Here is a 22683-nt window from a genome sequence, read left to right as displayed (position 1 = left end):
CCGATATCTCTGTTCAAACCAGGTCCCTCCATGGTTTTGAGCTTGGTGATAAGTTGCAATTCAGCAACTTCTCTTTCCAGTCTATTTCTGAAATTCTTTTGTAGTAAGACAGCTACTTTGAGATCTTGTATAGAATGTCCTGGGAGATTGAAGTGTTCTCCTACTGGTTTTTCTGTCTTCTGGTTCCTGATGTCAGATTTATGTCCATTTATCCTTTGGCGTAGGGTTTGGCCTGTTTGTCCAATATAGAGAGCTGAAGGGCACTGTTGGCATTTGATGGCATACACAATGCTCCCAGCTACGTACGTGACACCACAGATTTTCTGAGGATGCCAACAGTGCCCTTCAGCCGCATCTGTTCCAACTCTACAGACAGAGAATCTCACCTAAGAGATCTACAGCAAACCTTTTTAGAACTAAAATATCCACCTGATGAAGTTAAACAACAGATCAACAGAGCCAGACAGATACCTAGAGAGAACCTGCTGCAAGACAGACCCCAAAAAGAAAATAACAGAACACCACTAGTCATCACATACAGCTCCCAAGCTAAAACAGTACAACGCATCATCAGAGATCTACAGCCTCTCCTGGACAATGACCGCTCCCTTTCTCAAGCTCTGGGAGGAAGACCTTTCATTGCCTACAGACAGCCACCCAATCTTAAACAACTCCTCACCCACAATAATACAACCACCAGACTTAACATGGACACTGGTACCAGAGCCTGCAATAAACCCAGATGCCAACTTTGCTGCCACATACACCCAGACAACACCATTACTGGCCCCAACAACATCCAACATACCATCTCAGGACTATTTAATTGCTCATCCTCTAACATTGTGTATGCCATCAAATGCCAACAGTGCCCTTCAGCTCTCTATATTGGACAAACAGGCCAAACCCTACGCCAAAGGATAAATGGACATAAATCTGACATCAGGAACCAGAAGACAGAAAAACCAGTAGGAGAACACTTCAATCTCCCAGGACATTCTATACAAGATCTCAAAGTAGCTGTCTTACTACAAAAGAATTTCAGAAATAGACTGGAAAGAGAAGTTGCTGAATTGCAACTTATCACCAAGCTCAAAACCATGGAGGGACCTGGTTTGAACAGAGATATCGGGTTCTTATCTCATTATACATGATAAGCGATCTTCAGCCATCTCAACCCTTGCTTTTTCATGCAAAACCATTTGCAGTCGTTTGCGGTCATCAACAGCTATCAGTCAGTCAATCACCCATTTCCACCACCCTTCTGAGTGATCCCCCCTCCCCATCCCCACCCCTCCCCACCCCTTCTCTACATAAGTGCCTGGAAACTTCCATTTCACTGTATCTGAAGAAGTGTGCATGCACACGAAAGCTCATACCAAAATAAAAACTTAGTTGGTCTTTAAGGTGCTACTGAAGGAATTTTTTTATTTCATGCCACCAAAAGACATGCATGAATTACTATCAAATATTTTAATAGAAGGGCAAAGTATTCCCAAAGCCAATTGCCATTTTCATTTGACTAAAATTTGTAACCTACTCGATCCCTGCTGTTTGGGGATTCAAATCGTGCAAACAATCCTGTTAAAACAAAAGAGCAGCATTTTCAGAACAAATGCAATTTACTGCCATACTGCCAGCATCATTTTGATTCCCCAGTCCTAAAGACCACTAGATCTTTGCATTGACCAGAGTCTCCACTGCACTATAGAAAAGCAGCAGGATGTCCTCCACTAGTCCTTAAGCAGACCTAGGAATGACCACAGACCCTTTTCCACGTCCTCCTTTACCTAAAGATAAGCAGGTGGTGACTGTGTGACTGCCTAGAGCAGGCATCCCCAAACTGCGGCCCTCCAGATGTTTTGGCCTACAACTCCCATGATCCCTAGCTAACAGGACCAGTAGTCAGCATAGCTGCCAAGTCTCCTGCATTCCCCGGGAAATCCCCGTTTTTCCAGCTGTTCCTAGCTGAAAAAACGGATCCGGATCCCCACCCCCGGTTTATTCTGGCGCGGCAGCCATTTTGGAACTGGGCAGAGCATGCTCAGAAGCGACTTTTGATGCTGCTCTGCCCAGTTCCAAAATGGCTGCAGTGCGACTTCTGGCGCGGCGTCCATTTTGGAACTGGGCAAAGCAGCATCAAAAGTCACTTCTGAGCATGCTCCGCCCAGTTCCAAAATGGCGGCAGTGCTACTTCCGGTCTGCTACTTCCGGCCCGGTCCCTTATTTCTCCGACAGCAACTTGGCAGGTATGGTAGTCAGGGATGATGGGAATTGTAGTCCGAAACATCTGGAGGGCCGAAGTTGGGGGATGACTGGCCTAGAGTGTCTTATGCCCTTTACTGGGAGATTCATCTGGCACCAATTCTTGGCAACATAGTTTTTCTCATTTTCCTCTTTAAAACTGTTAGTTTGCATTGGGATATATCTTTGGGGGTGGGTGGCACTGTGGTCTAAACCACTGACCCTCTTGGGCTTGCTGATCAGAAGGTCAGCGGTTCGAATCTGCACAACGGGGTGAGCTCCCGTTGCTCTGTCCCAGCTTCTGCCAACTTAGCAGTTCGAAAGCACACCAGTGCAAGTAGATAAATAGGTACCACTGCGGCAGGAAGGTAAACTGTGTTTCCATGCACTCTGGTTTCCGTCACGGTGTTCTGTTGCACAAGAAGTGGTTTAGTCATGCTGGCCACATGATCCAGAAAGCTGTCTGTGAACAAACTCCAGCTCCCTTGGCCTGGAGTGAGATGGGCACCACAACCCCATAGATGACTTTGACTGGACTTAACTGCCAAGGGATCCTTTACCTTTACCTATCTTTATTAGAGCATATGACATGCAACCATTACATAACAATAAATACTGAGATAAAAGTTTCAGAATATATTAACAAAGTTGTGTCAAATGATGTATAATAACACGTATTGCTTAAATTGGTGACCATAAGGAAAAGGTATTTTGTATCAATGAGGGCACTAGGAGAAGGGGACGACAGAGGATGAGATGGTTGGACAGTGTTCTCGAAGCTACGAACATGAGTCTGACCAAACTGTGGGAGAAAGTGGAAGACAGGAGTGCCTGGCGTGCTCTGGTCCATGGGGTCACAAAGAGTCGGACACGACTAAACGACTAAACAACAACAACAAAGAATTTATAGGAAGCAGGAGAGGGAAAAGAATTAAAATACTCTTCATGCACACTCCAGTGCTGTAAACTCTGAGTACTGTTGTTCTGCCAAACCTGGGCAGTGTGTGTGGAGGTCCTGCGCTGCCCATGTGGCAAGACTCCTCTCTTGGCCTCACTGATGTGGTCCAAAGGAAAGGAAAGCAATACATTTGGCACTAGCTTGGCTGCAGGAGTTGCCAGAAGGAAACATACAAGATGCCATTCCACTCTGGATTTGTGTAGGGTATACAGTACTCTTTAGCCTTTCCTTCTCCCAAAGAAGTCCCTTAAAGCAGTGGATTGTTTGAGGTTTACTCCTGAAGTCCTCATAGACAAGAACACCTGCAAGACAGTGGAGGTTTGGTTCAGAGTTTTCCTTCTCCTAAATGGGATACCTTCCCATCTACCTGTGCCTCTATAGCTTGTGCAGAAACTGCTTTCTTGACTATTGGACCCACTATTGGTCACATCCGATCAATCTGCCAGAGCCTGTCTTTGCATGCAGGGGAAGTCCCTAGAAGAGCTTCCTTTATGAGGCCTCTTCTTCAGGACTACCCCAGTTACAAAGGGGTGAGAATATAGCACCATTTGTATTTATAGCAACATGGGCTCTGAGAGCTACTAATCTGGCACTGATTCTCAAATAATTACAGTTCCAGACTTTTGTTTTGTCTTGTTTTGTTTCAAGGTGAGTGTAGGCTTGTTATAACTGTTCTGTTATGGTTAGTTTTCAAGTGCTGTTTTATCTGTGTATCACTGTCTCTGTCTTATCTAATTGGATTACTGCATTGTAAGCTGCCTTACAAGTTTTATTGGCAGGTAGCCTAAGAAACATTTATAATAAATACTTGTGATCCAAATAGCTGGGATCCAACCAAGAACCTGAAAACAGAGTAAGTCAACACTAGTGCTGGAGAAGCAGGTGTCATATGTGGTCTGGTGTCTTTGTACACATGCACAGAAACCTCTTTCGGAGGGAGGCCACCTTGTTTGAATTGCACTTTTCAGAACCACCTTCAGAACTGGTGGCACAAATGACAATGACCAAGAATTCTTCCTCTACCACCTTGGATTGATAGGTGCGGGATGTTATAAATAACAGCCACAAATGCAATCATAATCATAATATTTTTTCAACTATTTGTCTTGCAGGCAATATATTTGCCAGAGTTAAAACGGGAGATTATCACTTCTATGGTTTTGGAATAAAGAGAGATTACTTGACAGCTGCAGTTCATTACAACCTTGCTGCTAATCAACAGAGTGCTCAAGCCATGTTCAATCTGGCATATATGTATGAATATGGTTTAGGCATTCCTAAGGTAACATAATCTACGTCTGGTGCTGCATCAAACATTAGCTCTACAAGTAAACTTTTGTTATTGTGAATATTCTAGTTAAAGAACCACGGTGGGCAGGACACAGAATTTTCATTTGGGCAGGGTTCTTGACCTGTCCAAAAATGTGGTCAGTTGATCAAATATTGACCAAATATTGACCAACACATCAGTATATTAGGAACAATGAAGACACTGAATGTGCTCTTCAACTGCAACAGCAGGATAACAAGCACAGCTCAGAAAAGCTAAAGAATTGAGAAGTCAGTAGATTATGAGAATTTCCACCATTATTAATGGACTATAACACTACAATTGGTGGAATACGTTAGTCTTATTCAGGCATCCCCAAACTGTGGCCCAGATGTTTTTGACTACAATTCCCATCATTCCTGACCACTGGTCCTGTTAGCTAGGGATCATGGGAGTTGTAGGCCAAAACATCTGGAGGGCCACAGTTTGGGGATGCCTGGTCTTATTTAACATGTGGAACTACAAGTGACCCAGTGGCTTAGCTCCACATTATTCATGCCATGCACAAGTGTAAAGTGGTTCTCTGCACCCTGAATGCAAAAATATCCCCCCCCCAGAAGACAGTGTTTTGCTCAGAGATGCTGTTGGAAGGGGTTGCTGGTCAAACATCTATGCAAAAAGGGATCACTGCCTGCAGTGCTTTGGATCTTGAGATATGATTTTAAACTACTTTTGAGGAAATAGTGAATCTTTTCCTTGTTAGTTTTCTGGGCTGACTGATGCTTACAATATAGTAAATCACCCCAAGGCTTTATGCTAAAGCATGCAAACTATGCATACAAGCAAGAATTCTGATTCAGTCAACAGAATTTGACAATCTTGATTGACCCTTACCATATCAATCAAAATGATTTTGAGAGCTCCACAATGACATTGCTACTGGAAGGTGCCATAACCATAGATATTTCATAAAGCCCTTGCAAATTTTAGAACTGACTTTCTATCTTTAGGATATACACTTAGCTAGAAGGTGGTATGACCTGGCAGCTGAGACAAGCCCAGATGCTTTCATACCAGTGTTCATAGCATATATAAGACTAGAAATGATGCATCTGTTCACAGATCTTCAGTTTTTCAAGGTAAGTGTGATTTACACAAACTTAACCTCTTGTGCTCCAACTACCGCACAATTGCGCTCATTTCACACGCTAGCAAGGTTATGCTTAAAATTCTACAAGGCAGGCTTAGGCAGTATGTGGACCGAGAACTCCCAGAAGTGCAAGCTGGATTTCGAAAGGGCAGAGGAACCAGAGACCAAATAGCAAACATGCGCTGGATTATGGAGAAAGCTAGAGAGTTCCAGAAAAACGTCTACTTCTGCTTCATTGACTATGCAAAAGCCTTTGACTGTGTCGACCACAGCAAACTATGGCAAGTTCTTAAAGAAATGGGAGTGCCTGATCACCTCATCTGTCTCCTGAGAAATCTCTATGTGGGACAAGAAGCTACAGTTAGAACTGGATATGGAACAACTGAGTGGTTCAAAATTGGGAAAGGAGTACGACAAGGTTGTATATTGTCTCCCTGCTTATTTAACTTATATGCAGAATTCATCATGCGAAAGGCTGGACTAGATGAATCCCAAGCCGGAATTAAGATTGCCGGAAGAAATATCAACAACCTCAGATATGCAGATGACACAACCTTGATGGCAGAAAGCGAGGAGGAATTAAAGAACCTTTTAATGAGGGTAAAAGAGGAGAGCGCAAAATATGGTCTGAAGCTCAACATCAAAAAAACCAAGATCATGGCCACTGGTCCCATCACCTCCTGGCAAATAGAAGGGGAAGAAATGGAGGCAGTGAGAGATTTTACCTTCTTGGGCTCCTTGATCACTGCAGATGGTGACAGCAGTCACGAAATTAAAAGACGCCTGCTTCTTGGGAGAAAAGCAATGACAAACCTAGACAGCATCTTAAAAAGCAGAGACATCACCTTGCCGACAAAGGTCCGTATAGTTAAAGCTATGGTTTTTCCAGTAGTGATGTATGGAAGTGAGAGCTGGACCATAAAGAAGGCTGATCGCCGAAGAATTGATGCTTTTGAATTATGGTGCTGGAGGAGACTCTTGAGAGTCCCATGGACTGCAAGAAGATCAAACCTATCCATTCTTAAGGAAATCAGCCCTGAGTGCTCCCTGGAAGGACAGATCGTGAAGCTGAGGCTCCAATACTTTGGCCACCTCATGAGAAGAGAAGAATCCTTGGAAAAGACCCTGATGTTGGGAAAGATTGAGGGCACTAGGAGAAGGGGACGTCAGAGGACAAGATGGTTGGACAGTATTCTCGAAGCTACCAACATGAGTTTGACCAAACTGCGGGAGGCAGTGGAAGACAGGAGTGCCTGGCGTGCTATGGTCCATGGGGTCACGAAGAGTCGGACACGACTAAACGACTAAACAACAAACAACAACAACAACCTCTTGTGATTTGATTAGGGCCTGCTATTCCAAGATACCCTCTTTGTGAAATTGCTCTTCACTCTTATTTGTAGTCATTGTAGTTGTCAAACCTGGAATGCTCTTAGACCAGTTTTTAAGATTCAGGGCACCTAACATGCAAATGTTGTTGCAGAATCCTTACGAAATTGAAATCCTCCTGTATAATTCACAGAAGTGTGATTTTAAGTATCAAATCTTGAAAGTCGGGCTAGATATGCAAATCTAAATGTGTTTCTACTAAGCCTAAGGGCAATCTTTGCCTTTCCTTCAGTGGGACTGTAACTTTTCATACTTTCTTCCCAAACCCCTAAACCCCAGCCCCGAAGCCCTAAATCTAACACTCAAAACCTGAACCCCCAACCCCTACACCTAACCCCTGAACCTGAACCCAAACCCCTAAACCAAACTCCTAAACTAGGGTTAGGATTGGGTTAGGTTTATTGTTAGGTTTTGGATTGGGTAGGATTAGGTTTAGGGTGAGGGTTGGGCTTGGGCTAGGGTCAGGGTTATAGTTGGGGTGGGGGTAGGGTTAAGGTTGGGGTGGGGGTAGGGTTGCTTTAGAAGTACGGTTAGGTTCGTGTGTTAGGGTTACAGTTACGGTTAGGTTTAGGGTTTGGTTAGGGGTTAGGGTTATGGTTAGGTAGCAGTTCTTTTAACCTCCACTATTTTGGAGGAGGTGTTACTTGAATAAACTTTCAGCTGTCATGAGAGGAATTTACTTCTCCCAGAAAAACTGGAACCTTCCACCTATCTATTGGTGAATAGATTCCCCCTGCACCCAAATCTGGAGGAAGAGGACAAAAATGGAAGGCGGTTTATAGCAATGCCAGAGACTCCCTCCCACATAGGAAAATAGTTTGGCATTTAAACAATCCTCCATGTCCACCCCCATGAACAGAAGCCTTTTCTTCTTTTTTGTGGATGCACACTTGTTAAGGTTATTCCCGGGTACCAAAACAAACTGGTGGGCAGAACTGTATCTTAGCATTTTTTGCAGTGTATATTGAAACCATGATGTCGTGAAAATGCTCTGTGTTAATAGAACTCTAGAACCTGACTATGAATGACATAGCACCCTTTATTTGGTAAGGAGAGTGTGCCTATTTTATTCTTGAACTGTCCTTCACTTGAAGAAAGGACGCAGTCTTAAATTAAGATCGTTCTGTGAAAGCCGTTGTAGCTCAACTCTTTTTTCTGCTCTTTGGGGTAACAACCAAAATCCTGAGCCACATGGGGATTTGTCCATGTTGTAGGTCAGGCATAGGCAAACTCGGCCCTCCAGATGTTTTGATACTACAATTCCCATCATCCCTGACCAATGGTCCTGTTAGCTAGGGATGATGGGAGTTGTAGTCTTAAAACATCTGGAGGGGCGAGTTTGCCTATGCCTGTTCTGTCAACGTCACCCTTATGGAGCGGAGCAAAGCTGATGAGGGGAGGACCTGCAGCATAGTGTCAGGATGTTATAGTTACATTATACAGTCATACCTCGGGTTAAGTAGAAGTGCTCTATCGCCACTCGGGTTAAGTACAAATGGAACCCCAGAACCAATTAAGTACTTAACCCGAGGTACCACTGTAAATGTTAATTTTTTCATCTACAATACTGTCTTATTTATTTTACAGTACAGTACATTGATTATTGGGATGTGGGTGGCGCTATGGGTTAAATCACTAAGCCTAGGGCTTGCCGATCAGAAGTTTGGCGGTTCAAATCCCCATGACGGGGTGAGCTCCCGTTGCTCGGTCCCAGCTCCTGACAACCTAGCAGTTCGAAAGCACTTCAAAGTGCAGGTAGATAAATAGGTGTCGCTACAGCGGGAAGGTAAACGGCGTTTCCGTGTGCTGCTCTGGTTCGCCAGAAGCGGCTTTGTCATGCTGGCCACATGACCCGGAAGCTGTACGCTGGCTCCCTCGGCCAATAACACAAGATGAGCGCCACAACCCCAGAGTCAGTCACGACTGGACCTAATGGTCAGGGGTCCCTTTACCTTTATTATTGCCTTCATTTTATGGATCAATGGTCTTGTTAGACAGTAAAATCTGTGTTAAATTGCTGTTTTAGGTGTTTTTCATCATCTGGAACGGATTAATCCACTTTTCATTACTTTCAATGGGAAAGTTCGCTTCAGGTTAAGTACACTTCAGGTTAAGTACGGACATCCGGAACCAATTAAGTACTTAACCTGAGGTACCATTGTAGTTACAGCACCAGGAATGAAGCATACACGCCACTAACCTGAGACCAAGTAGTAACCCGTGAGGAAAGTTGATAATACAGAAAGGTGTTTCTCATACCTATTGTGCATTCGTATTTGCAAAGCAAAGCTTTTCACCTTGAAAATACTTTTCTTCTTCTTCTCTTCTGTAGCAAATGGGAAACTGGAAACTGCCAGCCTTGGACCACATGCTAAGACCACATTGGGATCTGATTGTGATGATAGTCATTGTTTTGTTGCTTATACTGTTGATAAGCAGCAGGCAAAATTAAACAGGAGGCATATGAAAGTTCTTTGAAAGTCCTGTTCATTTTTTTCTTATGGTTTTAACATAGTTTTCAGCACGAATATTACTTTAGTCTCTATTCAGCATTAAAAAGCAACAAGTCAAAACCTAATAAAAAACAGTAGTACCACCTCCCTATACAACCATTCAGTTTGAAACAAAACACTTTAAAACTGAAATCAAAAGCCACCTGACTCATAACCTTGCAAGCTGTGCCTTAAAAAACATGTATAAATAGCATATTTGTACCAATCTTGCCTGGAAATAGTATTTTCTAATGTCACTCAGTGCTTATCCAGATTTCCTTTTGTGCCATGTTTCTAGGCACAGGTCTGGGTTTTAAAGTTCAGTGTGAGAGTGCCCCCCCCCCCCAAATGCAGGTAAACCTGCATTTTACCACTGAATCAGAGCATATGGCAACTGGGTTTTCTACAATTTACCATTTTCTCCAATTCAGTGGTAAAATGCAGGTTTTCCAGGGAAAGTGCCAGGTGGAAAAAACCCTCAATCCCACTTGGACACATATCTTTAAAGCATGGACCTGTACCTGCAGTGGGCGGTGCAAAAGGAAGTCTGGATGAGCCCCAAGTGTATGTAGCTTATTTTCTTCCAGTCATCAAATATTTGTCTTATTTTCCTGGGTTGCTTCTTTGAGGCAGTTTCTCTGCATAAACCCAACCTTTGAAAGCTTCAGTTAAGGTAGAGGTCCCCTCAGCTTCTTGAATTTTTTAATGGCCATAGTGTATTGGAATCTTTTCCTCTTGAAGGCAGCCTGTCACCACTCTCCTCTGCAAGCTTTGAAAGAAACCTGCAAAACTTACAGTGGAATCCTATGCATCTGTTCTCTTGAGTTCTGTGGAGCTTACTCCCAGGAAAGTGTAAGCCTACAGCTTTAAAGGGGTCTGTGTGTGTGTTTCAAGTTAATGAGACTGTAATGTTGAGATGGCTATTGGTTAATATTGGTTAAGCCTGCCTTCTGCAGAGATCAGCTGCGTGATCAAATTCCCTATGGTGATTCCCATGTGATCAAATTCCCCATCAAGCTGTTTCTACATGCCCCATACCTGACATAACATGACACAAGGTGGTGGTTGGGGGAAAATTGCTTCATGGGCCAAACTGGGTCTCAAGGTGAGCCAAATTGCCAAAGATTCCCCATCCCTGTCGTAAATAGCATTTATCACCTTTCAGCATTTATGGCTGGGTAGTCCAAACCTAACCTCAACTTCACTCCTCCAGGCTTCCTTTTTTGCTGCATTTCTAGGCATAGGTCTGGGCTTTAATGCTCCATGTCCGAGCTTCTTAAGTACAGTAGTATTAAGTGAGGGTGGGTGGTTTGCTTAAAGTAATGTGTGTTAAAATAAGGGATGTCTTCATCTTGGTTTTTCCGTGCATAGGTGAAGAAACCTGGTATTAACTGTAATAAATGTGTGGGAGCAACTTATGTTGGCTTGACTTCTTTCTGAGCAAGCTTGCAAAAGGCTGCACTGTCTTCCATGCATGCTTGTGCTCTTGGGCCTTCCGGGGTCCTCTTCCAGAGTACTGTACTGTTTCATACAATGTGGAAGTGCCCCTAGCACTGGGCTTGTATGTGAAACTGACAATTGATTTAATAATTTGATTCTAAGCAAATGCCAGTATGTCCTCCATGACTAGCAGAGACAAAATTATGTAAATTTGTTCAGTGTGAATATATGGGTCAAAATCCTGTTTCTCATCCCAGAATTTTAATTTTAGTCTGTGATACACTGTACAGAGTTCTCAGATTACTTTACATGGCTATAAGAACCAAGGCTGGGATTAATCTTGCCCTTGCTTGACTTATTTGCTAAGGTGTAAGGCAAAATGCTAATTTCTTTCTCTACACGAACTATTGTTTATCAGTACCCATAAGCAAAGTTGGAAGAAGGCAGTGTTAGTGTAGCAGACTGGTCTGAACCAAGAGACCAGTAACATGGTTGAGTGGAGATTCAAACCCGAGTTAGCACAGTGGGTAAATTTGGGCGAATCAGTCGAACAAAAGAACAGAGGAAGAAAGCAAATGTTATTCTGAGCTCTGTGGAAGTAGGATAGGATAATTTTTATGCATTTAACTGATCAAGCTTAATGTTTTATTACATTTCCAGTCTCTTAATAGAGGTCAATGTCTTCCCTAGGTAAGTGCTCGTGATTTACATACAGCTACATTTCTTTCCTGCTCAGCTTTTTCCATGATTTCCAGCTCACAGACTGCTCAATGGACTGGTAGAGGTAGTGAGAAACATAGCTCTGCGTGAATCACAGAATAAAGTAAAGGGGTAGCAAGACCGATCAAGGAGTCAAGTGGTGATTTGAAGGCCGACAGCTTTGAAAGTTGAAATAAAGCCCTACTTAGTATCTGTCTAGATACTGACCAGGCCCACATTTTCTTGGCTTCAGCAAAGTGGACATCTCGTATGGATTTAGACCAGGGGTGCCTAAATGTGCTTGTTGTTTTTTTGGACCAAGAGCCACATACCTGCACTTTGGGGTCTAAATGGCACCCTATGCTCTTGCGCATGCATGCATGTATGTCTACACAGCACCCTTTACATGTAGATCAGCTTGGGGGACATGGTGCTACTGTTCCCTTCCACTCAATCTAATGACTGAAGAGGGGGCAAACTGCATCCTCAGCAGGTGCTGAGCACCGCCAAACTTAATGGGGCCTTGGGGGGGGGCAGAAAAGGTTGCTTGGGGCCTGATCCTTAACCACCCCCTGCTTTAGACCTTACCCTACTCCAGGCATAGGCAACCTTGGCTCTCCAGATCTTTTAGAACTACAACTCCCATGATCCCTAGCTAACAGGGCTAGTGGTCAGGGATCATGGGAGTTGTAGTTCCAAAACATCTGGAGAGCCAAGGTTGCCTATGCCTGCCCTAGTCCTAATATATATGGACCTTTCCTGTTACATTCTCTTACGTTTAGTCAGTTGAATTCTATACAGAAACATGAAATACCATGATATAATAAAAATCCACACCCCTATGCTGTTTCTATTTACATACATAAATAATGTCAGTGGCACGGCAATTTTAAAAAGCACATGGCAGTGTGAATATCCACAGTTCAAAAGTCCACTAATTACACCACATCTCAATGTTTTTTCCCTCCTGGAATTAGCTCATTAATTTTTCTCAGATCGCCAAATGACGCAGTTGCAGAACCTCTCTGTGCTGGTCTTGCCTGAAAAGAAGACAGAAGGAATTGTGTTATGCATGAAGAGCACAGAATTTAATCAAATTAAATAAAAGTTGGTAAAGGAATTCCACTGAAAAAGCTTAACACAATATATGTAAATATATGCTTATTTAGACACTCCAGATGTAATCAAAGGAATGCACGTTACCTGGGTTTCATGGAATTTCCAACCTATCATGTAATATATTTGAAATGTTGCAGGTACAGTCCCATCATCATTTCCATACATTTCTATGGAAGAAACATTTATTATACATAATACCAGAGAAATACTGCAGAATAGGACACAGACGTAATTGCCTAAGCAGGTAGTCATAATTTTATTTGCATAATATATAAATACATTTATTTATTTTTTATTTTTAGATACTGAGGAACTACTTAAGTCATTGGATTGCGCAACTCAGGCATGAAATGAGCCACTTGACTAAGATAAGCAGTGCTAGTCAGGCATCCAGGCAGGCAACTCCCCACCCACTTTCTGTACCAGAAGCCTTTCTGGCCAGCTTCTGCCCTTTAAATTCTTTAAGGACTAGGGAAAAAGAACAATCATCCAAGTGTTATGCTAGTGTGCGGCTTTTCTTTCACTATGGTGATTGCATGAACCTCCACTTCTGCTGGTCCTTTTGGCAGAAGAGAGCAAAGAATGACAACTTTCATATCATGGTTCTTTGCCCAGCTAAATGAAGCAGCTGTGAGCTCCCACTCTTTCTTGGCATTAAGGGAAGCAAAATATGTTCCAGCATTGGAAAGCTGTGTGCATTATGGTGGGGAGGAGGAAGAAGTGAGAAAACAGAAAAGGATGGGCAACCAGCCTTGAAAACACTTGTTTACAGGGAAGGCTGGTGAAACTATATGGCACAAACCTGTTCAGAGACAGCTATGGCTCAACTTTTCACCATATAGTAAAATTTAGTCTATTTAAGCCAATACAGGTCTATCAAAGGTACCCATCTCATTAAGTTAACACATTCCAGTTCAAACACCAAACTCACCTCTGTACACAGCTGCTGCCGCCAACATGGTTGCCCTGTGTAGCATAGGTTTTCTGCTCCAAGAGCAATTGCTTTCTCCCATACCTAAAAATAGTTTTCAGGCTTTAAAAGAAGATACAGCACACACGATGAGTTTCACACTCTGCATTTCAGATCAGTAATACGACAATAAGGGACGAGATACACAATTCAAAAATCCTATCTGCCACCTGATCATATACATATTTACTTAGAGGTGTTCAGTGTTCAAAGATGTTTCCACTCAGAGAAGTGTGCATAGGACTGCAATCATGGTAAACAAGCCCTAGAGACACCTTACAAAGCAGTATATATTGTGATGGTCATGCAGAGTATTATAGATAGGTGGTTTAACCACTTTAGATGGAAACATCTTCCAAACAGTGTGAGGAAAACTTTCCAGAAGTATTGTTTTCTAAAACACTATATTATGTTTACTCAGAAGCAAGCACCATCGAGTTCAATTCAGCTTGATCTAAAATTAGACTGGAGATTCACAACTGATCAGAGATGGCATGCTACCTACCGTAGTCAAGATGCACGCTACTAGTAACATACATTAAATTAATACATTAAATTAGTGCTCCCTTCAAAGGCTAACAGACAATGTTTTCTTGTTCAAACATCAACCTGAATTCTACAAAAAAAAATTACTCTGTTTAACCAATCTGTAAGAGTGGGATAGGGATCCTGGGCTCCCATCATCAGCTATTATCAGTGCCAACCAGCATGGCCAATGGTCAGTGATGATGGAAGCTGTAGCTCAACAACATCTGGAGGGCCACACAGGATTCCCATGCCACCCATTGAATATACATACAGGATACATAGGTGTCATGGATTAGCCACCTGGAATGCACCTCTACAAAGCCTAGGGCATTTAACCATGATATACAGAATAGTATGCTATACTGATTTGTTAATGAAAAAAGTAGACTTGCCTTGCAGATCATCCATAATCTCAAACATCCCTGGATAATTAACTTGGATTTCATCAGTATCCTAAAAATAGTAAGGTTTAGGTTTTTAAACATATTCAAAATAATGCACTTCAAAAAGGCCCAATAGTGGGACACAAGCAAGACTAAACCCAGCTCTTTTGTATAAATTAAACTTGATTCCATACACAATAGAAGAGGAGGAGTTTGGTTAGATAAAGCATGTTACACCAAACCAGCAACAGGAAAGCTTTGTGCCACTTACAGCAAACAGAGAAAAGGGGAAACAGAGTAGGTAGTAATTAGAAACCTAATTAGTAAGAGGACCAAGGGGCAGAGTCTCTGAAGGAAAAAGGAAGAGAATAGGCCATCCAATAGAATAGGCAGCAGCTTCTTAAGAAAGATTGGCCAAGAAGAATTGAGGTATGAATACAGTGGTACCTCGGTTTAATTACACAATTGGTTCCAGAAGTCTGTACTTAACCTGAAGCGAACTTTCCCATTGAAAGTAATGGAAAGTGGATTAATCAGTTCCAGACAGGTCTGCAGAGTACTTAAACTGAAAGTACTCAAACCGAAGCGTACTTAAACCGAGGTATGACTGTATGGAGAAACAAAATCACACAACTTCATTCAGATATTTTCAATAAGCAACTGTTTTCAGTGCTTCCTTTCTTGTAACTGATAATTACCACAGTCAATGTGTTGAAGCCAGCTCCTCCCAGTAGATGTCCTAAGTCACTGACAGCAGTAAACGGAGATACGTGTGGGGAAAATCCACCTTCCCTTTCCAGTTCGGCCAGCTGTAAAGAGCAACGAAGCTCATAGAGCGTGTCTCCCCCAAACATGGCACCGATAAATACTCCATCTGGTTTAAGGATTCGATGTATCTGAAACAAGTCACTGTAGTTAAGTAACAAAAGTTGTTTTGTGGTGATATGTATAGTTCAAACTTCGCTCCCAAAACAAGCCAAACAAACTATGGTTTAAACCTCGTTGGGGAGAAACAAACCATAATCCCTGATTTGGACAGCACAGCCAGGTTTTCACTGTGGCTTCCTTGTTTGTTACCCCCACTTGTGCCAGGTGAGGAGGGAAGCATGAGCGCTCAGGCAGCATGCACTAGAACACTTCCCATTGCAGTAAACCACAATACACCACCGCCACCATTCCCCCTCTGTTTCCTCCTCCCATGTCAGCATTCTTTGCTCACTAGGAGTGCTCAGTCCTCATTGGTTTATTTTAAGGGTCCCTGATCACCCTCATTCCAGTATTTTTATACTTCTGCAACCCCCCAAACTACTCTGTGCATGCTAATGCTCCTACTTTTACAAGGGTGCTGCTGTTTTAGTACATAATTAATAGCACAAGGATAAATGATTTATAACAGGCATCCCCAAACTGCGGCCCTCCAGATGTTTTGGCCATGATCCCTAGCTAACAGGACCAGTGGTCAGGGATGATGGGAATTGTAGTCCAAAACATCTGGAGGGCCGAAGTTTGGGGATGCCTGATTTAGAATATAGGTTGACTAGAGAGCATAAACAAAGCATCTGATTAAGATACAGTATATATTTACAACACTGACATTTCCAGTACCTGAATGTTTAAAAGTGAGAGTTTTTTGGGGGGTAACAATTAAAAAGACACCTCTTCACTCCCCCCAAAATATATCAAGGCAGATAGACAACTCTCCATGTCCCAGCCTACCCAGACATTTTTTTAAAAAAATAAATAAAGTGATAGTTCCCAGTTTCCAACTGGAAAATGTAAAGATATGGCCAGCATATCTGGAAAAACGCAGTATGATTAAACATTACTTTCACCAGTAGTCATAGATATTCAGTCAAATTCCTATCTATCAACTTTATAAGAGCAGTAATACTCGTACTTACCTCGTGCAATGTTTTGGGAAGATCATTTACCCAATGCAAGCTAAAAAAAACAATTTAAGTGAAAAATGAATTAATAAAAGGTATAGAGCTCTCTCAGCAATGCAAGTTTCAGGCAGCACAGGTTGGGTTACTGGCACAAAGGTAAGTGTATTGGATATAAAACATGAAAGAGTAAATAAAGGGCTAAGACAAGAGCTATGAGCCACACTTGCTGTGCAATCCTATGCATAGTTACTCAGAAATAGGTCCCAGTGCACATGACTGTAGTCTTGGAATCTTATTTTTCTGCACAACTCCACATATCCAGTTCAGTTGTTTAGAGCATGATGTTGATAATACCAATGTTGCAGGTTTGATCCCTGTATGGGAAAGCTATATATTCCTGCATTGCAGGGGGTTGGACTAGATCAGGCACCCCCAAACTTGCAGCCCTCCAGATGTTTTGGCCTACAACTCCCATGATCCCTAGCTAACAGGACCAGTGGTCAGGGATGGAATTGTAGTCCAAAACATCTGGAGGGCCGAAGTTTGGGGGTGCCTTTCCCTTCACATAACAATAATTTGTAGATCTTGATAGCTCAAGTCCCATCACCAAAGCAGCAACAGTTATAGTGCCAGGGACTGAATTCTAAAGAAAGTTAGCTCTTCCTCAACCTCACCCCATGCATGGGAATGCTTTAATTCACACCCATAAGCCTTTGCAGAGCTAAGCCACAATCACTAGAAACAATTTTGTTTACCTTAGTTCATTTATTAGTTACCTCAGTCCACTGACAACAAGATCAAATGTATTCTCTTTGAAAGGAAGGAATTCTTCATCAGCGATAACACTGACTCTGGGTATTTCAGATTCTATTGCATTTTTCTAAATCAGATTAGAATAGAAATGTCTTAGGACTGCAGTTAAGGTAGAATATCATGGATTAAACAGCTAGCAAGTACAAGACAGCTACCTACCAAAGCGTTTTCTGCAATATCGGCTTGAAAAAGCTGTTCAATGACATCCTGAAACAAAAATGACCGTAAAATGTCTCCAACCGTTTACCCGATTTTATCTAGGGGTGAGTGGGATGGGAGAAGAATATTCTGGTCCATATCTAAAAGCTTTATTCCAGAGGGAGACAATATTGTGTAATGGATGACATAAAGTGCAATCCTATCCACATGGGTGTAAATCCTATCAGAGGCCAAGATTTGCATCCAAGTTATCAATCAGAGTTAAGCTATTAATTTGGCATTGTGTGTGACAGCACTCAGAATTTTGCTGACAACAGACTCGAAACAGATTTGACATTGGCAAGTCTGGCTCCAACCCATTGTGGCTAGACCTATTTTTATTATGCCTCAGAGATAAGCCCAAGGTTGATCTACTGTTTAGTTCTCTCTGTGTAATTCAAATCCAAGCCGAAGATCATACCTTGTTTAAATGCTGAGCTATGTAGCTTCGTCCACAGCCAAGATCCAATGCAAGGGGGAAAGTCCTTTTGGAAAAATAAATGCACATTATTTGCAAAGATGCAGCTCAGTAAGTCTCCTAATATATAATGCTTTGGTGAAATTCTTACTCTCCAAGTTAGACACAGGCTGCAATGTTGTGTACACTTAAAAGGTAAAGGTGAAAAGGTAATGGTCAGGTTTGTTCTCTAAGGTGCTACTGGACAATTTTTTTTCGACCGTGTCAGACCAACACGGCTACCTGCCTAAATTTACTGTCTATTGATACCAGGAAGCTTTAATAATTCCCTGTACCCAGCTGTCTTTAAACTTTACAGTATAGTTGAAATAGCATGGATTTTGTTAAAACAGCTAGACATACAAATTAGATTGGCTAATATCTTACCTACTTATGTCAAACACTCGATCAGCTATCCTACCACCAACCTGTGAAACAGAAAAAGGAACAGTTGGTTCTCACTACATGGGTTCACCACCTCCAAAGCATAAATTAACCACTACTACAGGTTAACTTGTATCGCTACCAATTTTGATCTTAGGAAGAACTTAATTATTTTCACATTTGATTTAACTGAAAAGTGATGCTCAATCAGTGGCTTAATTCAAACAGAATGTCAAACCATTATTTGGTGATCATGAGAACTCCTGCAGACTATTATTCTCCCTTTCTTCCTGGAACTATTTAAGACATTTGCTGGTGCAGAACAGCAAAGTCTCTCCTCTGCCTCTCCAAATCAAGGCACAATGTGGTGTAAGGCTGATCAAGTTATGGATTGCAACCAGCTAACCTTTACTCAGAACAGACCCATTGAAACGACTGGAACTGAGTTTGTTGTTGTTGTTTAGTCGTTTAGTTGTGTCCGACTCTTCGTGACCCCATGGACCAGAGCACGCCAGGCACTCCTGTCTCATGTTCATAGCTTCATAGCTTCAAGAACACTGTCCAAGAACTGAGTTAGTCATGGTCATTAATTTCACTCTGTATAAAAGTCAGTTGAATACAATGATATTTTTGTACTAGACAAGAAAACTCTATCTTTCCTCCACACCTCACTTTGACCTGATAGCCTGAAACATATTTGGGGAAAAAGATTGCAGGGTTTGCACTAGCCATAGTCTCAATGTCAGAGGCACAGAGGGTAGAGTGCAGGATCCCACCAAAGTGTGCCCAACAGCCAAACCATGGTTCACGCTAGATGTCTGAATCCAGGCAGCAAAAAAAGAAAGAAAAAAGAGCAGGAACGACAAAGTAAATTTGGGACTATAAATTTTCATACTGACGTTTCCCCATTTGCTAGCGATCAGGCACATGCACTTGGACTGATATTGCTGGAAGGCTGGCAGCGTGGTTAGCAGCGGATAAATAAGGCATTTTTATTATTATTACAGTGGAACCTCGGTTTATGAACACCTCAGTTTATGAATTTTCGGTTTATGAACACCGCGGACCCATCTGGAACGGATTAATTCATTTTCCATTACTTTCAATGGGAAAGTTTGCTTCAGTTTATGAACGCTTCAGTTTATGAACAGACTTCCGGAACCAATTACACCCATGCTTCAGTTTATGAACGCTTCAGTTTAAGTACTCCGCGGACCCATCTGGAACGGATTAATCCACTTTCCATTACTTTCAATGGGAAAGTTCGCTTCAGTTTATGAACGCTTCAGTTTAAGTACCCTGCGGACCGTCTGGAACAGATTAATCCACTTTCCATTACTTTCAATGGGAAGGTTCGCTTCAGTTTATGAACGCTTCAGTTTATGAACAGACTTCCGGAACCAATTGTGTTCATAAACCGAGGTACCACTGTATCCTGGGGGCAGGATTATTTATTTACTTGGCTTGAAGAGTTATGCCCCGCTCCTCCAACCACCTTGGGTGGGTCGAATGATCCTTAGCATATCCGAATGACATGGAGACCTATTCAACCTTCGCGGATCCCAGTGCGCAAAACCGGACGCTGAAGCTGCTGGCCCAAACACTGTACACGAAAACGGTCCCTTCTACGTTCTCGGCATTGGGTGCCGGGAGCCGAGGGGGCCGCGTCCAGGAACCCAGCCCGGCCCGGGGGCTCTCCGCCCTGCCCCGCCCCCAGCAACGCTCACCTCTTCCCTCAGGTACTCGCAGCGCTGCATTTCCGGCCGCGCCGCCGCCCATTCCTTCTGCTTCCTCTTCAGCTGCCGGTCGAAGGGGCTGAGGGCGCCGGGGCCCGCGGCGGAGCGGCGCCCCGAACTGCCGCCGAGGAGGAGGCAGCGGTGCGGTCCCCTCAGCAGCGCCCTCGCGCCCATCGCCGAGAAAACGATACGCATGCGGTCCTGCCTCGAACCCACGCGCCGGACTTTCCAAGGATTGCTTCTGTTTCCGTTTATTCGCTGGGAATAATATCCTGTAATATCCCGCCCAGCTGACCGCGCCTTCCAATTGGAAGTCGCCGGAGGCCGGCCTTCCCAGGAAGCGCTAGTTGCGCACGCGCAGTCTTTCGGAAGTGACGCGAGGTTGTGCGCTGCTTCCCCCTCCCCTCGCCGACACCGGAAGTTCCTCGTGCCTGTGCATCCTAAAGAGAAGCTGCGGTGAGTATGGGAAGCCTGCGGGTCTCGTGGGCCCCGTGGAGCGGTTGCGCCTCTTTGGGGGGAGGCAGCGGCACCTTGTTCGTAAATGTTCGTAGGCGGCGCTTTTCTCGGCTTTATTTCATTGCTGCGGTACTAGATCATACATGGCAGATGCTTAAAAACCTCCAGAAAAGCAGAGTTCACCACCTTCCGAGGAAGCCTGTTTTACTGTCAAACAGAAATCTTACTGTCAGAAGGTTCTTCCTGATGTTGAGTTGGAATCTCCTTTCTTGCAAATTGAAGCCATTGGTTTCTGCACTTTTCAGTCGGGGAATACCGTGGTACCTCTTGTTTATGAATTTAATCCGTTCCGGAAGTCCGTTCTTAAACCAAAACCATTCTTAAGCCGGGGTGCGCTTTCCCTAATGAGGCCTCCTCCTGTCACCAGTGCCCTTCCACCATTCAGATTCCGTTATTAGACCGAGGTAAAGTTGTCAAACTAAGACACTTTTGTGAAGTTTGTAAACCAAATTGTTCTTAAACCGGACTGTTCTTAAACCGACTTACCACTGTACAATTTACACCATACGTGTATGTTTTGTACTCTGTTGTACCCAATGTGCAGCCGTTTGAACTGCAGCTATGTAACCTTTCGGTGATGGAGATGGGAGATATGAATATATGCTTTCCCTGCATAAATTGTTCCTATGTTTCAGTACAAATCTATGCATATTTTTCTTGGAAGTAAGTCTTACTCGAGCTTGAAGGAGTTACTTCTGTGTAGGTGTGCTTCGGGCTGCAGCCTTTATCACCTCAAAAAGTGGTCAACAACTGACAAATCCGCCTCTGAGATATTTTTAGCCAACTCGTAGCACTGCTTTTATCATATTTAGGATAGGAGAGTGCTGCTTTTATCTTGTACAGTAAGTAACTTACATTTCAGGAATGATTGGAACTGTAGTTCAACAGCATCTGGAAAGCCAAAGGTTCCCCACACCTGACCTTCTCCTTGGTGTGATGGCAGACATGAAATCCTACTTTTCTGCCATCATTGTGTTTGCGAAAATTTAGCCAGCAAAACTACTGTATTCCTAGGTGATTACAGGCCTATTGCGTCTTTGTTCTTGAGACAGTGGTGAGGCCAGGGGCAGGTGCGTACAGAGCCTCTGCGCTGCCCGGGGTGGCAACCCACTCCGTCGTGACACATGCGTCATGACGTAACCTCGCTACGTCATGACGCATGCGCACGGAGGAGCGGGTTCCTCGCACGTGTGCACTACGGAGCGTATTGCCGGGGGTGCCCCTCGCCACTCCGCCTGAGTAGGAAGAAGCACAAAGCGCGCTATGGATCGGCTTGCCACGCACTTTGTGCTTCTTCTTACTCAGGCGGAGGGGTGTCAGCCGCTGACGCTGCTCTCTGGCCCGCCCCTTCCCTCCGCGCAACCAGGAAGAAGCGAGGGGCAAGGTCAGCAACACCGGGGGCCTCTGCAATGGTGGTTGTGCCACCCCTGGCCAGGGGCTTTTGCAGTACATTTTGTAGATTTTATTTATTTACAGTCAGCTTTTCCCCCAGGGGGTACTCAATGGTATGCAGCACTGGCACCTCTATTTTTTCTTGTTAAAAAGTGTGACATGTACTGTAACAGCTTCATGGTGATTACTGGCACCTATTTTTCTAGCAAAAAGCACTGTTTACAGTATATATCACACAGACAACAACAATTGTCTGAGCTGTTTTTTAGTAAAGATCATAAGGTATAAAATAGATTAGAATATAAAACATAACATTTAAATGAAATCAAGAGCAAAAGAAATCCAGTGGCAGAATATGGAAACACTGCAAATGATCCAAAACATACTACAATATATTTTTTTATAAAAAGCAAGAATGATGGAAGCTTTTCAAAAATTAAAAAGGTAATCATCAGGTGCTGGAAAGTTTTCAGTGTGGGCACCAGACAAGCCTTTCTGGCAAGAGCATTCTGCACCTGGGATGCCACCACTGTAAAGATCCTCTCTCTGGTAGCCACCTGTCTTGTCTTATTTGCTAAGGGCTCTTAGAATAAAGTATCTGAAGAAGATCTTAGGGTCATTTACCTCAACTTTGACCTGGATTTACATGTTGTGTTGTT

At 43.2% G+C, this 22683-nt stretch overlaps 3 protein-coding genes across 4 annotated transcripts in view; 2 read left to right on the top strand and 1 right to left on the bottom strand.

Moving 5' to 3' along the window:
* The window catches only part of SEL1L2 (SEL1L2 adaptor subunit of SYVN1 ubiquitin ligase), a 29727-nt gene extending 20258 nt beyond the window's left edge, over nucleotides 1-9469 (top strand). Inside the window, exons 15-17 of the mRNA XM_035110622.2 lie at nucleotides 4315-4484; nucleotides 5483-5611; nucleotides 9344-9469. Coding sequence (XP_034966513.2) covers nucleotides 4315-4484; nucleotides 5483-5611; nucleotides 9344-9463 — 419 coding nt within the window. The 3' untranslated portion in view covers nucleotides 9464-9469. The remainder of the gene's footprint in view (nucleotides 1-4314; nucleotides 4485-5482; nucleotides 5612-9343) is intronic.
* A 12-nt stretch (nucleotides 9470-9481) lies between these two features.
* Nucleotides 9482-20375, bottom strand: NDUFAF5 (NADH:ubiquinone oxidoreductase complex assembly factor 5). 2 transcript variants are annotated; one of them, XM_035110059.2, is made up of 11 exons: nucleotides 20108-20375; nucleotides 18384-18424; nucleotides 17961-18024; nucleotides 17501-17548; nucleotides 17305-17408; nucleotides 16544-16583; nucleotides 15341-15538; nucleotides 14652-14712; nucleotides 13693-13776; nucleotides 12846-12928; nucleotides 9482-12682 (listed from the first exon to the last, which is right to left on the bottom strand). In XM_035110059.2, the coding sequence occupies exons 1-11, from the start codon at nucleotides 20309-20311 to the stop codon at nucleotides 12593-12595; spliced, it is 1017 nt and encodes a 338-aa protein (XP_034965950.2). In that variant the 5' UTR covers nucleotides 20312-20375; the 3' UTR covers nucleotides 9482-12592. The 2 variants fall into 2 exon arrangements, with proteins under 2 accessions (XP_034965950.2, XP_034965952.1); XM_035110061.2 differs by lacking the exon at nucleotides 20108-20375 and adding an exon at nucleotides 19840-19858.
* Nucleotides 20376-20401: 26 nt separating this feature from the next.
* Nucleotides 20402-22683, top strand: part of ESF1 (ESF1 nucleolar pre-rRNA processing protein homolog) — a 29423-nt gene continuing 27141 nt past the window's right edge. The window contains exon 1 of the mRNA XM_035110058.2: nucleotides 20402-20572. The gene's annotated coding sequence lies outside the window, so the exon portion shown is untranslated. The remainder of the gene's footprint in view (nucleotides 20573-22683) is intronic.

The sequence above is a fragment of the Zootoca vivipara genome, chromosome 3, assembly GCF_963506605.1.
Source record: "Zootoca vivipara chromosome 3, rZooViv1.1, whole genome shotgun sequence".
NCBI classification, from domain to species: Eukaryota; Metazoa; Chordata; class Lepidosauria; order Squamata; family Lacertidae; genus Zootoca; species Zootoca vivipara.
Note: the sequence above shows the minus strand (reverse complement) of the source record. Positions and strands in the feature narration are given on the sequence as shown.